Source organism: Eublepharis macularius, chromosome 3 (genome assembly GCF_028583425.1).
Source record: "Eublepharis macularius isolate TG4126 chromosome 3, MPM_Emac_v1.0, whole genome shotgun sequence".
Lineage (NCBI taxonomy): Eukaryota > Metazoa > Chordata > Lepidosauria > Squamata > Eublepharidae > Eublepharis > Eublepharis macularius.
This window is the reverse complement of record NC_072792.1, coordinates 170,675,518-170,697,883: the sequence shown is the minus strand read 5'-3', so window position 1 is coordinate 170,697,883 and position 22,366 is coordinate 170,675,518. Positions and strand designations below refer to the sequence as shown.

At 44.1% G+C, this 22,366-nt stretch overlaps 1 protein-coding gene across 1 annotated transcript in view; it reads left to right on the top strand.

The window, feature by feature from the left end:
- Positions 1-748: 748 nt before the first annotated feature.
- Positions 749-22,366, top strand: part of TYR (tyrosinase) — a 64,904-nt gene continuing 43,286 nt past the window's right edge. The window contains exons 1-2 of the mRNA XM_054974212.1: positions 749-1,567; positions 14,986-15,202. Of these exons, the coding sequence (XP_054830187.1) occupies positions 749-1,567; positions 14,986-15,202 (1,036 nt within the window). The remainder of the gene's footprint in view (positions 1,568-14,985; positions 15,203-22,366) is intronic.

Genomic DNA, 22,366 nt, shown 5'->3' with positions numbered 1-22,366 from the left:
CCTACCCTTTAAAATTCATGTCGCTGATTAAGCTGGATATACATTTAAGTAAATAATAATAATATTTTGGGTTCACTTGTTTGCAAACCTGACATTCAGATTCAAAGGCCGTCCCAGAGAGCCAAAACCTCTGCATTTATCTTTCACTCCTTCGGCCTTGTGTTAAGAGGACGATTTAATACATGCGCCTCTCTAGGAACTTGTCTAAAATGATCTCTAATTTTCTTTCACGGTCTGCAGATTTGTTGTGTTCTTTTCACTTTAGAGAGCTGTCTTTGTCGGTGGGATTTCTGTTTTAGTTCTCTTCACCCCTGCTTATCCACCAGTCCTTATTCATCCTCAAGGCAAAACCAGTGAGCTGTCCTCAAAAAACCATTCAAGTTCCAGGATGCGACCAGGAATGACAGCCGTCAGAATCAGCGCATCAGAAGTGATCATGTGCTAGGCAGAAGATGAGGGTTTTATAACAAGGCTCTATGTCTGAAGCCAAAAGAAGAATGCGAACAAAGTGATTTGGATACGACCCAGAACATGTGATAATCAGATTAACAGAAAAGTCTTTCTGTGTGTGCAGATGGATGGGAAGCGGCAAGGAAATGGAACGATGACCAGAAGAATTATGTAGAGAGAACGTTCCCACCGCATGAAGGAAAAGTCTCTCTTTCTCAGGGCTGTGATAACAATCACAATTCACTCCTTGCCAGCTGGCCAAACTGCTGTGTTGAAGAACTCCTTCTGTGGGAAGAGGATGTCTTTCTTTTCCATTGGGGTCCTACTGGGCATTCTCCCCCTTGGTTCCAGCCAGTTCCCTCGGGCATGTGCCAATTCGGACAGCCTGTTGAAGAAGGAGTGCTGCCCAGTTTGGCCTGGAGATGGTTCCCCCTGTGGACAGCTTTCCGGTAGAGGATCCTGCCGAGATATCCTTCTTTCAAACGCCCCGCTTGGTCCTCAGTACCCCTTCTCGGGGGTGGATGACCGGGAAGACTGGCCTGCCGTGTTTTACAACAGGACGTGCCAATGTTCGGGTAACTTTATGGGTTTCCATTGTGGCGAATGCAAGTTCAACTTTGTGGGCCTTAACTGCAGTGAAAGGAGGATGCGGGTAAGGAAGGACATCTTTCGGATCAGTGACAGGGAAAAGAATCAGTTCCTTGCCTACCTCAATTTGGCTAAGCACACCACCAGCCGGGACTTTGTCATTGCCATCGGGACATACGCCCAGATGAATAATGGCTCCAATCCAATGTTCCGGGATATCAACCTGTATGACCTTTTTGTCTGGATGCACTACTACGTATCTCGGGACACCTTACTTGGAGGCACCAATGTATGGCAGAACATCGATTTCGCCCACGAGGCACCAGGCTTCCTTCCCTGGCATCGACTATTTTTGCTCATGTGGGAAAATGAGATCCAGAAGCTTACGGGGAATGAGAATTTTACCATCCCATACTGGGACTGGAGAGACACTGAGAATTGTGACGTCTGTACAGATGACCTAATGGGAGGCAGACACCCCACCAACCCAGATATTCTCAGCCCAGGCTCTTTTTTCTCCTCTTGGCAGGTAGGCACCCACGAGTGTGGGGGTGAGGTGGAAGGGGGAAGATCTTATGCTCAAAAGGATCTGCAGCAGCATTTATGACTAACTTTGGGTTGGTGTGGAATAGGGGAGGGAAGGCAGCATGGTATAGCCTGATCTCATCAGATCTCACAAGCTAAGCAGGGTTGGTCCTTGGGTGGGAGATCACCGAGGATGACTCTGCAGGGGAAAGCAATGGCAAGCTAGCTCTGCTTCTTGCTTGCCTTGAAAGCCCCTTGCTGGGGTCACCATAGGTTGATTGAGACTGAACAGCACGTATATACACAGTGTGGAATAGAGGGCAGAACTACACTGTGTTTGGGCTCTGCTTTTGGGTCGGGTTGCCGTGAGTCAGGATGGTTTGTCATTCCAGATCCTTGCACTGTTGCTATTGCAGCTGGCTTGAGAATGTTGGCAGTCAGATCTAACAAACATACCCAGATGGACTCACCTTCTAGCTGTATCTGAAGAAGTGAGCTGTGGCTCACGAAAGCTCATACTCTACCACAAATTTTGTTAGTCTTATAGGTGCGACTGGACTCTTGCTCTTTTCTGCCACTACAGACAGACTAACAGGGCTACCCATCTTGAAATATACCTAAGTCCCTGACGGTCCCAAAATTAGAACAGGCCTTCCTCCTCCAAGTAGCCATCCACCTGAACACAAGGTGTTAATGTATAAGCAGGTTCATATGTAAGCATCTGATATTCAGGTTTCAGAATATTTTGGGCTTCCAAAGTAAAAACGAACCCTTGAATTGAGTCCAAAAGCTAACTAGTAGCAATGCAGATTGCTAAGCATGAATGAAATATGACCAGATGTGTGCGATTCAATTAATATTCTGTCCGACAGAGTTTTAAACCTATATTTAAAGGCAGACCTACGATATAATATGGTATAATACTACACTGCAATTCCAGAGGGGTAGCTGTGTTAGTCTATTGTAGCACAATAAGACCAAAGTCCAGTGGCAACCTTAAGGACTAACAACATTTATTCTAGCACATGAGCCCTTGTGAGTCAGAGCAACTGAAGCAATGAAACACTGACTCACAGAAGCTCAACCTGGAATAAAGATTGTTAGTCTTTAATATATAACACATTGCAATAATCTATCTTTGGTAATGCCACAAAATAGAATAGGTAGTGAGATAAGAATGTCAGCAAGGAAGAAGGCAAGAATATCTATGCTGTCTTAGACTCGAATAGCTGCTTAGAACTGCACTGAGAGACATAGATACGGATAGGCTTTCACTCCCACCTCTACCTTATTAGAGGTACAGAGTTGCATAATGGTTAAGTGGTTGGCTTGTGAATCAGCACTCTGCTACTTCGATTCCCTCCCCTAGCCACTTCGGTCTTTACCATACAGACTAGAGAAAATTCCTAGAGGGTCACTATGTGGAGGCTACTTTTCTATTGTCCTTCTTCAGCTCTTCAGAGATGGGAAATTGGGGCTGCGGGAAGGCAAATCGCTACCCTTGGCAGGTAAATGGGGGTCCTAGAAACAGTGCATGGTAGACTTAAACCTCCCTTTCCCAGTGTTGTGTCCATGATTCATATCTGACTCCAGCAGCTTATTTTTAAGGCCAAATAACTCATCTGACTTTTAATCCGAGAACTCCAGTGCCATGTGTATTTTGGCTGCAAGACCCTGTATTAGAATTCAGAGATTGTGCGTGGTGTAGTGGTTAGAGTATCACACTAGGATCTCAGAGTCCCAGGTTCAAATCCCCACTAGGCCACAGAAGCTTGTCAGGTGACTTTGGGCCAGTCACACACACTAAGCTTAACCTACCTTACAGGGCTGTTGTGAAGATGAAATGGAAGAGTGGAAAATGTTGTAAGCCATTTTGGGTATAAATGCAATAAGCGACTAATAGTTACGTGTGGTCAGGGTGCTATATTGAGTCCCCTTCTCCTGTCAATGCTGACTGTTGGGTTCTACCTGCGAGTAGACCTGTGAGTCAGTTTACTGCTGACCACAACTCCCCAGTTGAATCTTCATGATCAAGTGAATGGGGTTAGTCTGGGTATAAACTGGTGTAAAACTCACAATTACAAGAAATTTTAAGCTGCTGTAAACTGACAAGAAATAACAAAGTAAGGTAGATGGAAGTTTTCACACCATCCAGGGAGACCATTTTAATCCCCCTTATGCTGGAGTACCTCTGAATGCAGCTGGCTTTCACAGATTCATACTGGTGTAATTGAGATGAGAGCCCCATGCTCGTAAACCCTCACAAAAAGGAACAAGTGTGCCTGGGTGTCAAGATGGCCTTGGATCTCCCGCGCTGAGTGCCAGAACGCTGTCAAGGAGCTAAGTAAATGAAATAAAGGCTGACCGAGAAAGAATGAAGGGCTTTTCATAGCATTGTGGACACTGAATTGGCAAATAAGCAAGAGAGAGAGAGAGAGAGAGAGACAGAGACAGAGAGAAGAGAGCTTTCTTCAACAGAAAATAAATTTCAGATTTCGGTCTCTGGAAAATAATCAGTTTTTTAAACTGTTATAGAATAATGACACTTGGGCAGGAGAAATCCAGGCACGGGGGAACACTTGTAGTTGTAGAGATTGTGTTGGGGAGGAAATAGTCAAGTGTCTGTTCCTAACTCAGCATCCCCTTTTCTCAAGAAAGGAGCACACATTTTATTCCATTGAGGAGTTGCCATGGCAACAGGGATAACTGTGAATGCCTGCTGAAATGCTGACTTCTTTCTCTTCCCCCTCCACAACCTTTTACCTTTTTTTAAACTCAACCGACCACTGTTACTCCTGAGGCAAACGCATTTGCAAGCCACGTTCCCCTCATGTTTACGATTGGCAGAGTTACTTCTGACCAATTTCCAACTTCTGCCATCAGAGCTATCAAAACACATCACACTCCCCCCACCCCCTTTCATAAAGGCAATCTGTTAAAAAGTTTTTTTACTGACATTCACATGAAGGATCAGCTTTCCGGTAAGGCCCAGAGGAAGGGTTAGCAGCAGTAACAACCCAAGTATAGTTGTCAGGTCTCCGACCATTGGGAGACGCTTCCCATTAACAGTTCTTTGTGCTGCCACTGCTTGGAATGGGAGGGGAGGAGTTTTAAAAAACAGCAGAGTCTGCACTGCTACATCACTTCTGGGGAAAACACATAAGTGACATAGGGTAGCTCTAGGCATCACCAGAAACTCTATGGTTTACCATAGAGTACAGCAATTCATAGCGCTACCTAGTCACTTCCCTGGAAGTGAAAAAGTAGTGCACAAGATGTTATGCACCCCCATGTCCCTGCCTTTGACCCCACTGCCAGTTTCCAGGCATAGTTTGGTAACCCTAGCTCCAAGACATTTTATTTAGAAGAGGTATATCTGCTTGCCAGCCCCATAGCTTAAGGTTGCCTGCTGAGGGCTGACAAATCCAGGGGGTGGGGCTTGGTTTGCATGATGTCAAGTGATGCTGTGCGATGTGTCAATGCAATGCTCTACAATCTCTAGAATTTAAAAATGCTCTACAATCCCTTAATTTAGAAATTTAGATCATTGTAACACCAGTTAGATGAATATCTTCCCTGTGAAAAAAACAGGAGAAGAAATCAAAGACTGGACATCTAGATGTTCTTCAGTGGTATCCGGAAGCTGCCACCAGGGGCATTTGCCTAAGTCTGTCTAATAGCAGGGCTGCCCCTAATTATTAGGGTGCCACTGTTCCCATTGATGTACTGGAGTGCAGAATGGGGCAGCAAGGGGACAAACTGTACCCAGATCCCACAAAGTTGAGGGGTTCCAGAATATCAGTTCATAGTGCTTAAAGTTAATGGACAAATAAGACAACCCCTCCGACAGCTCCGATAGCATTTAACTATCATTATGGAGTGCACACAGCACTGTATAATATACTTATTGTGCCATTATACTTAAATACACTACGTTTATTATGTCATTATAGTTAAATACACTGGGTAGTATCCTACCTTAGACTGAAAGAAATTCTTTCCAATTGAGTGGGTCCTCCCTTAGGTAAAATAAAACAGGAGTCCAGTGGTACCTTAATCATTCACCCAATTTGCTCTTGCATAAGCTTTCAAGAATCAGGGTTGCCAATGGCTGGAAGAATGAATTCTGTACAATTGGGTCACTTCACTGACCAATTGTGCAGCAATGTTGTTTATGTAGGGTTTAGTATATCTTAGGAATGATCTTGAGTTTGATTAAGGAGTGAATGAAGAGAGTTTATTCAGGAACTACAACGTTGACAGAAAGCAGAGAAATGGAATAGATACTACTAAGTACCATGCTAAACTGGGAGACAGGGACTTCCAGGAAGAAGCAGGAAGTAGGGCCGTTTTCACACTTCTTAGAGGCCACGGAATATCGAGCTAAGCTCCTGGAACGACAGCAACTTCCTGGTGTGATTTCGCACAAGAACTGCAGTTCTCATGCAAAATCGTGCCAGGAAGACGCTGTCATTCCAGGAGCTTGGCACGATGTTCCGTGGCTGGTAAGCTGTGTGAAAATGGCCTGTCAGATTTGCTGCCTCCTCCAGGTGTTGTGTGTCTTATGCCTTCTCTGTACACAAGACATAGTTCCAACAGTTTCTCTGTGTGTAAATGATAGTTTGAGGGTAAGTTTGCCAACTCTGGGTTGGGAAATTCCTGGAGATTTGGAAGCATAGCCTGAAGCAAGTGGAGTTTGGGGAAGAAAGGGACCTTAGTGTGGAATATGCCATAGACTCCACCAGCTAAAGCAGCCATTTTCGCTGTCATCTGGAGATGAGTTGTAATTCAGGAAGAACTCCACGCTCCACCTGGAGGATGGCAATTCTATTCAAGGGACATCTATTAAAAATGCCAACCCATGGGAGGGGCAATCGCATGAGTTTTTCTGTTGGCAGAGTGCCAGATAAACAGCAGTAGTTGTGCAGTACTGTTTAAAGTTGTAAAAAGAGTTTATTTAGGAACTATGTTTCATATAGTAAAGAGGAGAGAGAGAGAGAGAGCTGCTGGCTATCTAACTACATAGTAGAGAGAATGTGATCATTGAGGAGAGAGAAGAAGGAGGATATTGCCCTGTTTAGCCCAAGAGGAGACACTTAGCAGAGAAGAGAGGTGCTGCCCTCACATTCCTGTCTAACGGATCCTTGCTGCTCCCTGTATGGTAGAGTCTTCTTCCTTCTTGTACCCCAGACATTGCTGCTTCCAACATTTCCTATGCGCTTGATATCCCACTCAGAGGAAGGGCAAAAATCAGGTGGGAAAGACCCGCATGATCTGCCCTGCCCACAGTCATGTGATTCAAACATGAATCTCCACAGCATGGGATCGGAGCGTGCAGAAGTGGCTCCCACACTACTGGAACCATGCAAAAAAGGGCCCAAGCACTGAAGAAAATATGGGGGGGGGGATTGTTATAGGAAGGTTAGAATAAATGTAGAGGTGGGTGTTCCTTTGGAGACATAGGAGAGGTGCCAAGGAGAAGTGCTGTTGTCATACCAACAGGAAGACCAGATTTTTTACTTACTTTTCTGCAGGAACGGTGACAGTGATGCCAGTATGCTTGCTTTTGCATCCACATGCAAGGTGTCTGGGGGAGAAACGATGTGAGCTCCGCCATTCACATTTTTTTTAAAAATTCTGAAATAGAACAAGTGCCATAAAGGCAATGCATTTTTAAAAGACTTAAATCATGAGAATTTTGAAAATCCCTTCTTGTCCTTTTGAACCATCTACCAAGCCGTTCTTAGCATTGGTAGTGGATGACACAGCTGTGGTATCGACATAGGTAGTACTCTCCCTAAATATCATAAGGGGAAGGCCATGGTGTATGATACAGAAGCATGACTCACACGCGAGCTTCTGGTAACCCACATCTTCGTAGAAGTGGATTGGTTGATATGGCTCCTAATAATGAATGATGTAGAGAGAGAAGACTAAAAGGGTGCCACAGTGGCATAGACTTATGTACATACAACCCAGTCTGTATACACATCTCACATTGTATACTCATCTCACACTGTGAGATTAATTAATGGGTATACATCTCACATTGATCACATTGTGGATCTCACTGAAAAAATCAAGAAATCGGCTGCTCAGTCTGAACCCGTGCACAGTGGAAGCGCATGCTCTATTCCAACACGACATTCCCCTGTGGATGGCCAGGGGCATCCAAAGCATAAGTAGGTTTTATGACTGAAGATTCCTCCCCTGTCTTAAAAGAACCCAATCAGACTATTGACACTATTGAAACTAGGGTTGCCAACTCCAGGCTGGGAAATTCCTGGAGGTGGATCCTGGGAAGGGCAGAATTTGGAGATGGGAGGGACTTCAGGGGCATAAACTTCACCCTCCAAAGCGGCTGTTTTCCCTGGGGAAACTGATCTCCCCAGTCTAGAGATCAGTTGTAATTCTGGGAGATCTCCAAGTCCTACCTGGAGGTTGGCAGAAAATTGAATCAGAGAAAGGTTGTGCAATGAGAGCGATCTGATGAATTTCATTATAGGGTGGAGGTTTGAGCTTGGGTTTCCTGGTTCCTTTTCTGACGCTCGAGCCACTAAACTGGCTCCCTCGATTTTTTAAAGTACATGCCTAAAAATGTGATACGTGAATGTAATAAACTTGTGTTTGCAAACGTATTACCTTGCAAGTACATAGTCAGGTGAACCTGATCCTGTCAGATCTCAGAAGCTAAGCAGGGTCGGCCTTGGTTAGTAATTGGATGGGAGACCTCCAACGAAGACCACGGTTGCAGAGGCAGGCAATGGCAAACCACCTCTGTTAATCTCTTGCCATGAAAACCCCACCGGAGGTTGCCATAAATCAGCTGTGACTTGAGGGCATGCTCCACCACCACATTCCTCAAGTATAAACAATTCATTGCTATTCACTGTTGTGTGTAAACAATACAGAGAATCCAGGACTCATCTACACAATATGTAAAATGGACATCTGATGAGTTTTTTTACCATCATAGCTGTGTGATTCACGCTCGAAAGGCAAATGTGGTAGAATTCCAAAGAAAACAAATTCAGAATAACAAATTATCAAATACCAGTGCAGCAAATAACCTGGATCACGAATGACTGGATTTTAAAAATCACTTCTTTTCAATATCCATACATTCCTTCAAGACAGAAAAGTATAGGCAGGAAAGTATAGGCAAGAACAAGGGGGCCCTTATTGTAACCAACAGGTGACCGATTTCTGACCTGATCCGAGAAAAGGCCCTTTGGCACATTCGGTATAATAAAACAGCCAAATGTGTTACCATGGGGAAATTCAAGCTAATAACTCTGTGAAATTCCAACAGGGATTGGCTATCCATAGAGGGGACAGATGAACCTAGAGCCAAGCCGTGTAATGATGCCCTTTGAGAAGGAATTAAGAATTCGCTTGCTTCTGAGCTAAAACCTATGGATTATTGGGGGGGGGGGGCGGTTAATGAGAGCAGATTATCTCACATCTGCCTGCCCTAAGGTTCCTGTACTGCTATCAAAGTATCTGATGGAAGCCAAGGGTGAACTATGTTGGCAACAACCTGGATCTAATCTGCTACTTTTGCATGCTTTCATTTTGTTCTCTCTTCAATTACATCCAAAGGAATGAATTATCAGAATATTTGAAAGTTTGCTAAACGTTTGCCCCAAATGCCGGATCTCCCTTTGGTATCCCCAGAAGGGGTTATTTTTGGTGTATGACAAATTTCATGCAATGGTGTTAGACAATATTTAAGACCTGATAAGAACCAGTATTTAGGATATAGTACGTTTCACAGATGACATGAAATAGCATTCAGTAGGTGGCAATTTTTGCTTGATAACGGTATTTAGCCTTTGAATGCAGAAAGTTTATGAGATTCCATATTTATTTAGATATACCCCATTTTTCTTCACAATGGCATCCCAAAGTGGCTTCTAACACTGTTGTCCCCTCTGCCATCTTCTTCTCACAACAGCCCTGTGAAGTAGGTTTGGCTGAGAAAGACTGATCCAAGATCACCCAGTGAGCTGCCATGGCAGAGTGGAGATTTGAAACTGGAGCTCTCAGATCCATGTCTGTCACTCTAGTCACTATTTTAATTTTAATTTTTTATTATTAGATTTTTTTTTAGTCACTGCTTAATGCTTACCTTAGGGTCTCGAAGTGACAACACTACACGGAATTTGATGCTGGCTAGAATAACGAAGAGATTTCATTTTTACTGGATTAAAATACTTGAATCTCAAAGCTCCCATTGCACATGCAAAGTCCAAAGTCCAACTTTAATTCAAGATTTCGCTTTAAAACCTTGAATGGCAAAATATTTTCAAGCATGTTTCAACTGTAGTCATGCCATGATGTGCTGAGGAAAGAGGCAAGATTTAGTTCCCCTTGCCTGTGTGATCCATTTCATTTTAAAAAATGGCTCCCCTTATGCCACTTCTCAGGTGAACAGGTATAGATCACCTGTGGATTCCTTATCACATGTTCCACAGACAAAACAGCAGGATTCTCATGGGTTAGATCTTTTCCTTTGGGCGTTTAGGAGTCAGGACTGATGGCTGGCTGTGTGCTGGCACAGGGTGCAATCCTTTTAATTAAGTCAACCTCAAGAAAGACTCTGTTGCTATGTAAACCCTAGGGACAGTTGCAGATAAGCCATTTTTTTCATTGGTAGAAACTTGAACTGAAGAGCCAGGAATTGTTCTGGCTTCCCATCTTTCCCGGGTGGGCGGGGGGGGGGGGGGCGGAGAAAAGTGAAAGAGAATACCAAGATGGGTTCAGGTCACCATTGACAGATTAGGGAACCATTTTATAGTCACTTTAAGATTATTTATTGTATTTCCTGTACCTTTGTAACTGTGTAATCTTGGTTTCGAACCCTTAAAACAATGCACCTAGGTCTCTGACCATCTAAGACTTACGTTGTGTTACCTCCTCCATGGTACTGAAGCTTTCTCATCAATAAAATCAGATTAATTTGTCCACTTCTGCATGGCAAGTGACCTTGGGAAGAGGGAACAATGGGATGTGTCATGTCTTACTCCGGCTGCCTTGGCTATATGCTGCTTTGCGTGACAGAGGAGCCTGAGCCATTTCATAGAATCATATGGTTGGAAGGCCTTCCAGAGTCATCTAGTCCAACTCCCCTGCACAATGCAGGACATTCACAACTACCTCCTCCCCTTCCCCGCACCCCCAGTGACCCCTGCCCAGAAGATGGCCCAAAAAAAGTTAGGATCCCTAGCCAAACTAGCTTGGGCCGAATCCACACTCACTCACCATCCGCTTATCTTGCGCAGTCGTGGCAATCGGGTTCATTCCGCTACTATGCTGTGCATCATCACATTCACCCTCCCAGTGCGTCTTCATGGCGCAATCAGTTCTCTACACGCCACTGAGTAAAGCATTACAGTGGGCAGTTCCAACCTCTGCCATCAGAATTGACCGTGCTCGTCACTTCCCGTTTTTTTTTTAAAGGTCAATTTTCCGGTATACTGATATTCCGACTTTTAAGAAATAGCAATGTACCCTCCCCCTCATCTTTGATTGGCTCATTTTTTGCTCGTCACAGACCACTTTCTAACAATTGGCTGGTTGGTATGGCGGGCAAATTTGAAATTAGATTGTCACATTAAAGGCATTGTCCGGAAATTCTGCTGCTCAGAGTGGTTTTCTGCTTTTAGTAGTTAACAACATGGATGCTCAGAGTGTGCACAGCACAGCCACGCGACACCATGAGATGATGCATTCTGTCTTTCACACATGGTAGAATCTCCCACCTGCGTCCTAAGCTTTCAGGAATATATTTGTTTTCTGCACCTGCTGTTTACTGGAGACGATTGTTGCGGGAAATACAGGATTGCTCGGCTTGGCTCCTCGCGCTCTTAAAAATGGCAGGACACAGTAGGGAAATGGTCCCCGTGTGACATGCGCATGCTCCGGTGACCGTTTCTTTTCCCATGCAAACCGCTGCTCACTACAGTTGGTTTACCGGTATATCGACCTTTCTGCACTGTGCAAAAAAAAAAAAGGCGGGGAGAAAACAGATTTCCGACACTATCACATGGTTTGGAAGGAAGGCACAATTGTGGTGTGGTGATGGCAGGGAACATGCGGAATGGAAACGTGTGTATCTGTATGAATAGCGCACTGCTTGCGAAAAAGGCATGGAAACAAAAAGGAAGTGTGGATTCGGCCCTGGTTTGATTATCAAAGTGGGAGGGAGGAAATTCAAGATGACTCCCAGTTGAAACTAAGACTTGGTGATGGCAGCAGTACCCTATTAATTTTGGACTCAGGGGAAAGAGGATCTTGGAGGATCACGACCAGACCCATGGCAACTTGCCGAGCTGCCAACTCTGGGCTGAGAAATTCCTGGAGATTTGCGGGGGGGGGAGCCTGAGAAGGGCGAAGTTTGGGGACTGGAAGGGAAAGACCTCAGCAGGGTATAATGCCACAGAGCCCACCCTCCAAAGCAGCCATTTCCTCCAAGGCAAGTGATCTCTAAAAGGTGGAGATCAGGGCCGATTCCAGACGGCCCTCCCCATGCCAGAACGTCACGCGTCGTCGCACGGAAAACGTGAAATATCGCGTTTTCTCGTGCGAGTTTTGCGTGACGTCACGCGACATCGCGCAAAACTCGCATGAGAAAACGCGATATTTCGCGTTTTCCGCGCGACGACACGCGACGTTTCGGCATGGGGAGGGCCATCTGGAATCGGCCCAGTTGTGATCCTGGGAGAATGCCAGGCCCCACTTAAAAGTTGACTACCCTAAAACTCACCCAAAAGGCAGTGCTAGGGGCCAAGCTATGCCCTCCAGGGGAGGTTGTTACAGGGATTTGTGTGGATGTCTTGAGAAAATGTATTCCAGAATAGTATCTCACTATCCTTACTCTTCACATTTTAAATCCCCCACAATACTGTTTTGAGAAACCACTCTTCCTCTGGGATGCTCCATTCCTTTGCTATCACTGAAAAACAGCATCTGTAGGAGAGCAAGAGAAAGTGGGATTATTTGAAGCCCACTGGGGAATTGCATTGATTTAAATTTTGAAGAGGACTTTTATTATAGGGAGCAGCTATTCTGGATTACTTCCTTCATTTGCTCATTTTTTTTCCCATTCCCAAGAGATACATTTAAAGCAGCCAGGAGTTTTGCCTTTCCACTGACTGGAGATAAATTGCCAGGTAAATGTGGGCACTTACAGTTCAAGCCTCAAATAGCCAGGATCCGTTATGTCTTATGAAGAATTTTAACCCTGATATACCTGCATAAACGCTTTGAAAAGAAGAAATTGAGTCTTTCTGCTGCTTCTTTTCTGAGTAAGATCCATCAAGGTCTGCTTCATTTACTAAGAAATGTGTAAAGTAAGTATAAAGTAAGTAAAGCTTTAAAAGGAGAAGTGGAAGCTAATAAAGAGCAGTGCCTTCTCAGAAGTGGTCTTCCATTCCCAGGGAAGCTGAAGAAGAGTGATGTTTTATTTTACTTATAGAAAACTGGCAAAAGCTTTCTATAAAAGGTTCAGTAGGCAGTTGCTGGGATGTGGGATTTGATGTCAGATCCCTCAAATTTAGCTAAGGGAATCTATGTATATATACTGGTATCTGGGCATTTATATCACTTGCTGATCAAGAACTGCAGGTGTTAATCAGACAGACTCCAAAGTAGGGATGGAGTTTGCATTCTCCCCAGTGTACTGCACAGCATTGTTTCAGTGGCATGCACATTTAACACACAACCTCACCCAGTGCTTTTTTTTCTGGGGAAAGAGGTGGTGGAACTCAGTGGGTTGCCCTCGCAGAAAATGGTCACATGGCTGGTGGCCCTGACCCCTGATCTCCAGACAGAGGGGAGCTTAGATTGCCCTCTACACCATGCAGCACGGAGGGCAATCTAAACTCCTCTCTGTCTGGAGATCAGGGGGTGGGGCCACCAGCCATGTGACCATTTTCAAGAGGTTCCGGAACTCCGTTCCACCGCATTCCAGCTGAAAAAAAGCCCTGACATCTACATTCTGGTACGACTAGTCACATACACTAAAACTGTATCTAGATCCTGATCAGAATTATTTTTTTTTAACTCACTGATGCAGTGTTGTCTGCTTAAGGCACTTTGTACACTGGTGGCTGTGCATAAATCATAAACAGCAGCAGCAACACCATCACCTAGTGTTGCCAGTTCTCCTGCCTTCTCTCCTTATATCAGAAGGCTTCGAACGTTGCTGCAATGAGTGGTAGGGTACAGGCCACTGTGTTAGATTCCAGGCAGACTGCTTAAAAGAGCTTAAAATGACAAAGCAGGAACACATAAAACCCTTTGACCCCAATCCAATCGTGATTGCACTTAAAATAGCATGTACATATGACTAGTCGTGCCGGATTGTGGAATATGCCTTCAACTGAAAGCAATGGCGTGTGAAGTTCTTATTTGTTTCTTTGAGTCTCTCTACACAAGACATCTTACACAGGGACGTTGTGAGGATCTGCCAGTTGAATCTCAATAACTTCACTGCAAGAGTCCAAGACTGCGTGAGTTAAAGATTTATTGATGATCCCCAGTTCAGCATCCCAAAACGTTGTTAGGAATAAAATCTGCTTCCCAGTACCCAACATATATAGACATTTAAACACAGCTCCATTCCCTCCTCTCAACCCCTCTTTTATCTATAGCGAATACGGGAAGGAATCTAGCTACAGCAAATACCTACAGAATGCAAGGTTTTATATATGTGGCAATGGTTCTTTTCTTGCTAAAAGTTCAACATAGTTTCTCTGCCTGCTGGCAGATAAGGAACAGTGTCAGCTAACAGAATCTTTTACACACAGGAGTTTACACAGCATGTCAATGAATATCAAACCCCAACAGTGAACATCTTAATGCACGGCAGGAGCTGACCTTGAAGCTCGGCTTATGGCAGGGAGTGGGACCATGACCCTGACAGACATTCACGTGACTTAGGGCCAAGCTACAAGTGACGAATTACACTTGTATGGCAAGTGAACAGACTCACATGTATTCCTATCTGTTCACTTAAACTCCACGGAGTGCAAGTGGAGTGCAAGTGAACAGGGTGGAATACATGTGAGCCTGTTCACTTGCCATTCAAGTGTAATTCGTCACTTCTAGCTTGGTTCTTCCTTTCTGTGCGGTCTTATATTCAAGTGTCTTCTGTCTCCCTAGCAGTGCGTGTGTATCCACAATGGAAGATCTTTCACTTGATCCTACTCATATAAGTTGTCTTGCGTAGAGAGACTCTTTGAAGGGTTCTATCGTTATGGCCCATTTTGCATATTTTATTGTAAGACTTCATCGGTGATGGGAAGCTGGTTCAAGGGCACTTGAAAGCAGGAAAGCTATTTGCTAAATAAATAAATGGGTCAGATTATTAAAATCAGCCTTACACCCAAACTCACCATGGAACTTTGTATCCCATAGGTGATCTGCAGTCGATCAGAAGAGTATAACAGTCGCCAAGAACTCTGCAACGGCACCAACGAAGGGCCGTTACTCCGAAATCCCGGGAACCATGATAGAGGACGGACGCCACGGCTTCCATCATCAGCAGATGTTGAATTCTGTTTAAGCCTCACAGAGTACGAGGCTGGGACCATGGACAAAATGGCCAACTTCAGCTTCAGGAACACTTTGGAAGGTACCACCAGTTTCTCTCTCCTCTCTGTGTGTATAAATGTTATCTCCATCTCTCCCCACCCCCGGAGGGGCGGGGAGATTTCCAAATCTGAAAATTTGCCTTGGTAATTAATTCTACAAGGATGCCTGCAAAACCAGAAACATCCTGGTTTGATTTCATGGGGTGTAATTGCCCAAGTAACTGATGTCACGGCTTCTCCTGAGGTAACCAGCATTGCTCATAGAAAAATCTCAATTAACATGATTAATGTGTTCTAAGGGCAGGCTCCATAATGGTTTTTTAGGCCAGTACAATTGTCGTTCTCCCCTTCATCCCACACCTTTTAACAATGGATCTTCACACCATCTAATGATTAAATATCCTTCCAGATTTGTCCTCAGTTTTTTTAGTACAAAGTTTAGTACATGCTCTTCTTTCTGAAGCAGCCCTGCTTCATTAGAAACCCTCTCTTGTTTTATTTTTGAATTTTAGGTTCACAATTGGCACGCACAATTGGTCACTACTTCGAGTTCCTTTACTAAGCATTTTTCATTTCTTCTCCTCTGCATTGCCAATGTGTATGTCTGCAATGATAAAAAGAGCATTTGTGTGATTGAATTTACAGTTGCATCAAGATTTTTCCTTGTGATAAGATACAGGCATGCATCGGTAACACCACCTTTAAAAAGAAATTGTCATGCAAACATAAATACAGTCACATCAATGCTGTTTTTTTGCAGTGTTGGATCAATGTGGGCAGGCATATCAGTTATGCCAAGGGGAAAGAAAAGATGCAATTGAACTGAAACCTGCGGCAAATTTTACATACATTTATTTTAGAGCCAGTATGGTGCAGCAGTCAGAGTTTCAGTCTAGGCTCTGGGAGTCAATCAGGAGATTATGACTTGTCACCAAGGATTCTGGAATGGTACTAACAAAGTGTTGTTGCTCCAAAATCATGAGAACATGATGAAGGATGGACTCCAAGTTTTCCATCTTCAGCAAAGGTTGAGCTCTGTTTTCAAATCCCCACTCCGCCATGATGGCAAATGGCAAAAAAGGTTGCTGTGAGATGAGCCAGTGGTTGTTTGAGCATCTCGGATGTGTTTTCAGGTGGCTAGCCATATTGGTCTGTAGTAGAAGAGCAAGATTCGGGTCCAAGTAGCACCTTAAAGACCAACCAGATTCCCAGGGTATGAGCTTCCAAGAAGAGTCAGAGCTCCTGTCCTTATGAAGGGGGCTCTGTCCCTCGTAAACTCACACCCTGCAAATCTAATTGGTTTTTAAGGTGCTATTGGACCTGAATCTTCCTCTCCTACTTTAGGATTGCAAACAATGAGTGACTGTGACTGCCAGTAAAGAAAAGGCCCGTTGATGCCTATTGCCTGGGATGCTTAGTACAAATGAAAATAAAATAAAACCCCTTATGAGATGTTCACCAATCATTCACTTGGCAAAAAAGTTTGGGCAGCCCATGCTTAAGCATCTTTTCTAAGCAGTACGTCCTATTGACTTCAACGGGGCTTCCTCCCGAGTAAGAATCCCCAGACTTGAAAATAGTTTCAGGTGGGTAGCCATGTTGGTCTGTAGTAGAAGGGCAAGATTCGGGTCCAGTAGCATCTTAAAGACTAAGTAGATTTCCAATTTGACGAAAAGAGCTTTGAATCGCGAAAGTTCATACCCTGCAAATCTAGTAGGTCTTTAAGGTGCTACTGGACCTGAATCTTGATCTGATGGGTTGTACATAATATCTGAATGCATGGTGTCCAGTTTGGATTCTAGATGCTGCATGTGTGGAACAGCAGCTTCAACTTTCCCCTCGTGACAAGCTTCCTGACCTAAAATGGCCCTGGATTTGGGGGGGGGGGATACCCACAAGTATATATGTGGGTTTTCTCTATGGCCCAAATAACACAACTCTAAAACTGTTGCGAATTGGGAAAACAGAATGGGTGGGAAACTTCTCCAGGTGCCCTACAGATGTGACACAAATGGGGTATTGGTTGTGTAGGAGTTGACGAAAACCCATAACACGTGTTGCTGTTATGCAGGACACACCCAACCCTTGCGCTCCATAACGTGTAACCTGGTCCCACCAGGATCTTGATCAACCTCTTGTACTGCTGCCCTCGGGAACTGCAAAAGAAGTTGCCAAGTTCCTGGCAGATCAGAATATGTGCCAGGTGGGCTGCTTAGCAGATCACAAGCTGTGTCAAGCCTGATTTACGGAGTTTCTTTGTCAACCACCTAAAACTATGTATTTATTACCCAATATATTACTGAAATGTTTTTGCTCTGCTTACCAAACATTGATCATTCTAAATATCTTTGCAAATATGACATCTTTATGCAATGAATACTTTAAAATATTAGTTTAGGGTGGAATCCCATCCTATTACACTAAATTGGAGTCCTGCCATTAACAGTCTTTCATTTCAATTTATTTCTCATGATTTTGAAGGGTTTTTTTTAAAAGCCAGTAATAAATCTAAACTTTCTTGAGCTGTTGCGGTTTGCTATGTGCCTGCACAATTTATGTTTACCATTTATCTCCCATGAAGACTTGCATAGTCTGCTACAGCTGCAAAAGACAAATAATATAATCAGATTTTTAACAGATTATGAAGCTAGCAATTTTATCCATTCCCCATACTTTTTATTTCTATATATAATTTACTGGTTCAAGGCACAATTCAGACAAAATTAAGAATATCCTTAAACTTCTGCCACAGAAATCAATCGGTTTTCAAAAGCAGTTAAAAATTGGCCAGCTTGCACCCCATAAGCACAACGCAACCGAACTTTTCAGAGTGTTTCTGTGTCACAATTTTTAATGAAGAGACAAAAAGCGGAAGAGGAAGTATGTTATTAAAGAATACCTTTTCAATAAAGGGCTTTTGTTCTTTTTCCTTTTTCCCTGCCACCATTTAGAGATATTTGGAAACCTTTTATAGAAGCGTAGGTATAGATTTGCCAACAGTGTCTGTGTGGCCAGCATTGAGGGGGTTTGTTTGTTTGTCTTATTTTTCACTAATATATGTTTTTTTAAAATTTAAAAAGAAAAAAATATAAAACATCAGATCCTCATATATTTTGAGCTAAGACAATCTTCATGGACAGCATGTGTGTGTGCGTGTGTATATTTTTGCTTGAAATTAGTTCATATTGATTTTTAGTTTTTATTGTCATACTGAGCATGATTTTTCTTTAGAATAGCTATTATATATTTGAATGTTTAAACCACCTCAGCATCTTCTGCTGCTAGGTAATACAAAAACTATCTAAATAAGCATCTGTAAAATGACAGTTGTAAACGATCAAAAGGGAACATGGTTTTTAAAATTGTACATGCGTAAGCATAAAAATATTGCAAAATATAAACAAGTTGTGCAGAAATATTTACAAAGTATTATTGAAGCTAGGAAATGAATGCAGGTAAAATGTATATGATTAAACTTTATCTTAAATTCTGTATTCTTCTATGAGAAGAAGCAATACGCATAAACAATTTAAAACTGTTCAAAGACATATATGAAATTTCACACTTAAAACAATCGGGTTATAGAATTTTCACATGGTTGTTGGCGAAAGGTTCTTAGTGTGATGAGCTGGATGAGTCTGGCAGTTGAACTGCCAAACACTGAAGCCTCGTGTTTTAAAAGTGTTTAGATGCACCAATGAAACGGAGGCTGCTTCTCCAGGGTTGGCTCTGTTAATCCATGAGTTTTGACTATTCCGCGAGGAGTTGCAGCAATTGAAATCTGGGTCATATTGGAGTTTGGATTCAAACTGCCAGTAATCCGCAAACAGGCTTGTGGAGAAGCAGCTTATTGATCTTGGAGATTTCAATGGGAATTCAGCACGTCTCTCACTTTATTGCTGAAAGCAATAGGATTGAAACGTGTGGTCCATGTGGACTAGTTCATTCCATTACTGAACGCTCTTTCCTAAGAGTCTGGGGCAAGTTACCACACGCCTGTATCTGTCCTGAGTCTCTTAATAACCATGTAAGGAAGAAGGTAAAGAGGAGGCTGAGGGCCAAGCTACACATGACGAATGACACTTGAATGGCAAGTGTATTTCTCCCTGTTCACTTGCCCTCTACTCAATCCACTTGCCGTTCAAGTGTCATTCGTCATGTGTAGCTTGGCCCTGAGACCCTGGTATTGCCCCAGAATGAAACTTCTGAGACACCTTCAGGAGCTCACTTTGATGTCCAGGAGGGTTTCTCAAGAGACTGGGCCAGCCTTTTTGTCCTGAGATACAGCCCTCCCTTCCTCCTCATTCTTGGAGCCCACACTACACTGAGCCACAGCCCTTGAGGTCTCTCCCCTATGGACTACTCAAGCCCCACAAGGCCAAGCAACATCCCCAACCCTGGAGAACTTGCTGCCATCACCAGTCGTGGCACTTTTAAGAGGCGGCATGCCTGTTGTAGAGAAGTTTCTACCTTCAGTTTCCTTCTGGAAGACTTAAGGGTATCTTGATTGCAACCAAGCATCTAAGCTCTCTTGATTGCAAGCAAAGTGACTCCAGTCTTGACTCCTACCTTGGTTTGGAGACTGCAGCCATGAGCAGGGCAGACTCTCAGAAAAAGCAGGGAGTAGAAGTGAGAGGTTTTCAGTGGAATTAAGAGGAAAATGATCTTAACCATCTGGCTCTGAAATAGCTGGGCAACTCATAGGGCTCATGCCTTGTGTGTGAAGGATAGTGGAAAACAGGTTTGACTCAGTGCCTAGTAGTCCAGGATTAAAATATGTCTCAGCGATATTTATACTTAAATGTCTGCTTTAACAAAGAAAGAGATCCATTTGTATTCCAGCTTTCCATTACACTCAAGTTTTCTGATCCTCTTAAGAGGCTTATCTTTCCAGGATCAAAGCCCACCTTGAATGATAATAACAACAACAATATTTGATTTATATACTGCCCTTCAGGACAACTTAGCATCCACTCAGAGTGGTTTACAAAGTATGTTATTGATCCAGAGGAGATCCAAAGTATGTTATTATTATCCCCACAACTAAACACCCTGTGAGGTGGGTGGGGCTGAGAGAGCTCTGGAAGAGCTGTGACTGACCCAAGGTCACCCAGCTGGCTTCAAGCAGAGGAGTGGGGAATCAAACCCCATTCTCCAGATTAGAGTCCTGCGTTTTTAACCACTACACCAAACTAGCTCCTGAACCACAAAAGAATGAGAAGAGGTCACCCAGCAAACTTCCATGGTAGAGTGAGGACTCAAGCCTCAGAGCCAAGCTACAAGTGATGAATTACACTTGCCTGGCAAGTGAACAGACCCAGGGCCAAGCTACAAGTGATGAATGACACTTGAACGGCAAGTGTATTTCTCCCTGTTCACTTGCCCTCCACTCAATCCACTTGCCGTTCAAGTGTCATTTGTCACTTGTAGCTTGGCCCTCACATGTATTTCTCCCTGTTTACTTGCCATTCACTTGCTCTCCACTTGATCAAGTGGAGAGAGGATTGCAGTGGAATTAACAGGGAAATGATCTTAACCATCTGGCTCTAAAATAGCTGGGCAACTCATTGGGCTCATGCCTTGTGTGTGAAGGATAATGGAAAACAGGTTTGACTTGTTGATCAAGTGGAGAGCAAGCGAATGGCAAGTGAACAGGGAGGAATACATGTGGGTCTGTTCACTTGCCAGGCAAGTGTCATTCCTCACTTGTAGCTTGGCTCTCAGTGTCCCAGATCTTAGTTTGACACTCCAACCATTATACCACACTAGGGTGATACCCAACCATACGAGGATCTGCACCAAGAGTTCCATGGTGTAAATTTCCAAACCTTCTTTACTTTGTAAATTGTAAGCATGCCGGGCCAGGTGAATCCTGGGGACTCGCTGCAGGTTAATCTTTTCCTCCCACACCACTGGCTGACCCCAAATGCCCTGCACAGCCATTCTTTGTCCCTTCAGAAGAAACAGGCTCATGTGTATCCCGCAATTGTTCAATTAACAGCTCCATCTCAGTTTTCCCGGAGAAAAATATCCTGTCCCTTTAATAAAGGCTTAACATGATGCCATTGACCACCATGCCCTGACCTGGATAGCCCAGGCAAGCCTGATCTCATCAGTTCTCAGAAGCTAAGCAGGGTCAGGGTTAGTAATTGGATAGGAGAGCTCAAAGAAAGACCAGAGGCAGGCAATGGCAAACCACCTCTGTTAGTCTCTTGCCTTGAAAATCACAGCAGGGGTCACTGTAAAGGAAGCTTGCTGACTCACTGGCAGGCAAGATTGCAGCTGGAAGATGAGGCTGGGGTGGAGGCAAAATGGGTGGTGGCAGGGAGTGCAGAGGGAGGGGCTCAGGCTGGGCCAGGCTCCTCTCTTGTGGCCCTCTTGGTTGCTGCTATTCTCCCAGCTGCGGCAAAGGATATGGAACATTTTAACTCCCTCCCTCCCTCCGTTGGGGTGCCAGGGCATCGAGGGGTGGCTTGTCACAATGTAGGTAGTTCTGAGGCATCAGGCTGGATCCTCATCTCTCGGGGTCCCCTTAATAACAACAATAATATTTGATTTATATACCGCCATTCAGGACAACACCCACTTAGAGCAGTTTACAAAGTATGTTATTATTATCCCCACAACAATCTCCCTGTGAAGTGGGTGGGGCTGAGAGAGCTCTGAAAGAACTGTAACTGACCCAAGGTCAGCCAACTTGCTTCAACTGGAGGAGTGGAGAATCAACCCCAGTTATCCAGATTAGAGTCCTGCTGCTCTTGACCACTATACCAAAGGATATGGGGCAAAGCCAAAGGGTACATGCCCAGGCAGGGGCCATTGCAGCCTTTGACCTAGGTGGCAAGGGCTATACCTGGTGACTCCAGAGTGGTGGTACATCACCTGCCATCCTGCAGTGCCCAGCAGAGGGGCTGGGGAAGTAACCATCGAAACTGCAAGGGGCTGTTCGATGCGGCAGACCCGTTGCCCTATGCCTTGCCAGTGCGCCAATGGCTGTAATCAATAAAATTGTGGCCCCTTTCATCCAATGAGCTGTGTGTCGTGTGTTCTTTGCCGGAGCACCAGCTTCACCATCACTCATATGGATGCAAGTCAGCTATGACTCGGGGTGCTTTCCACAACCATTGGCCTCTGCGCTGTGAAAAGCTTTAAGTGCACATTCCCACACATTAAGCCCTTATTAAAGGGACAGAATATTTTGCTGC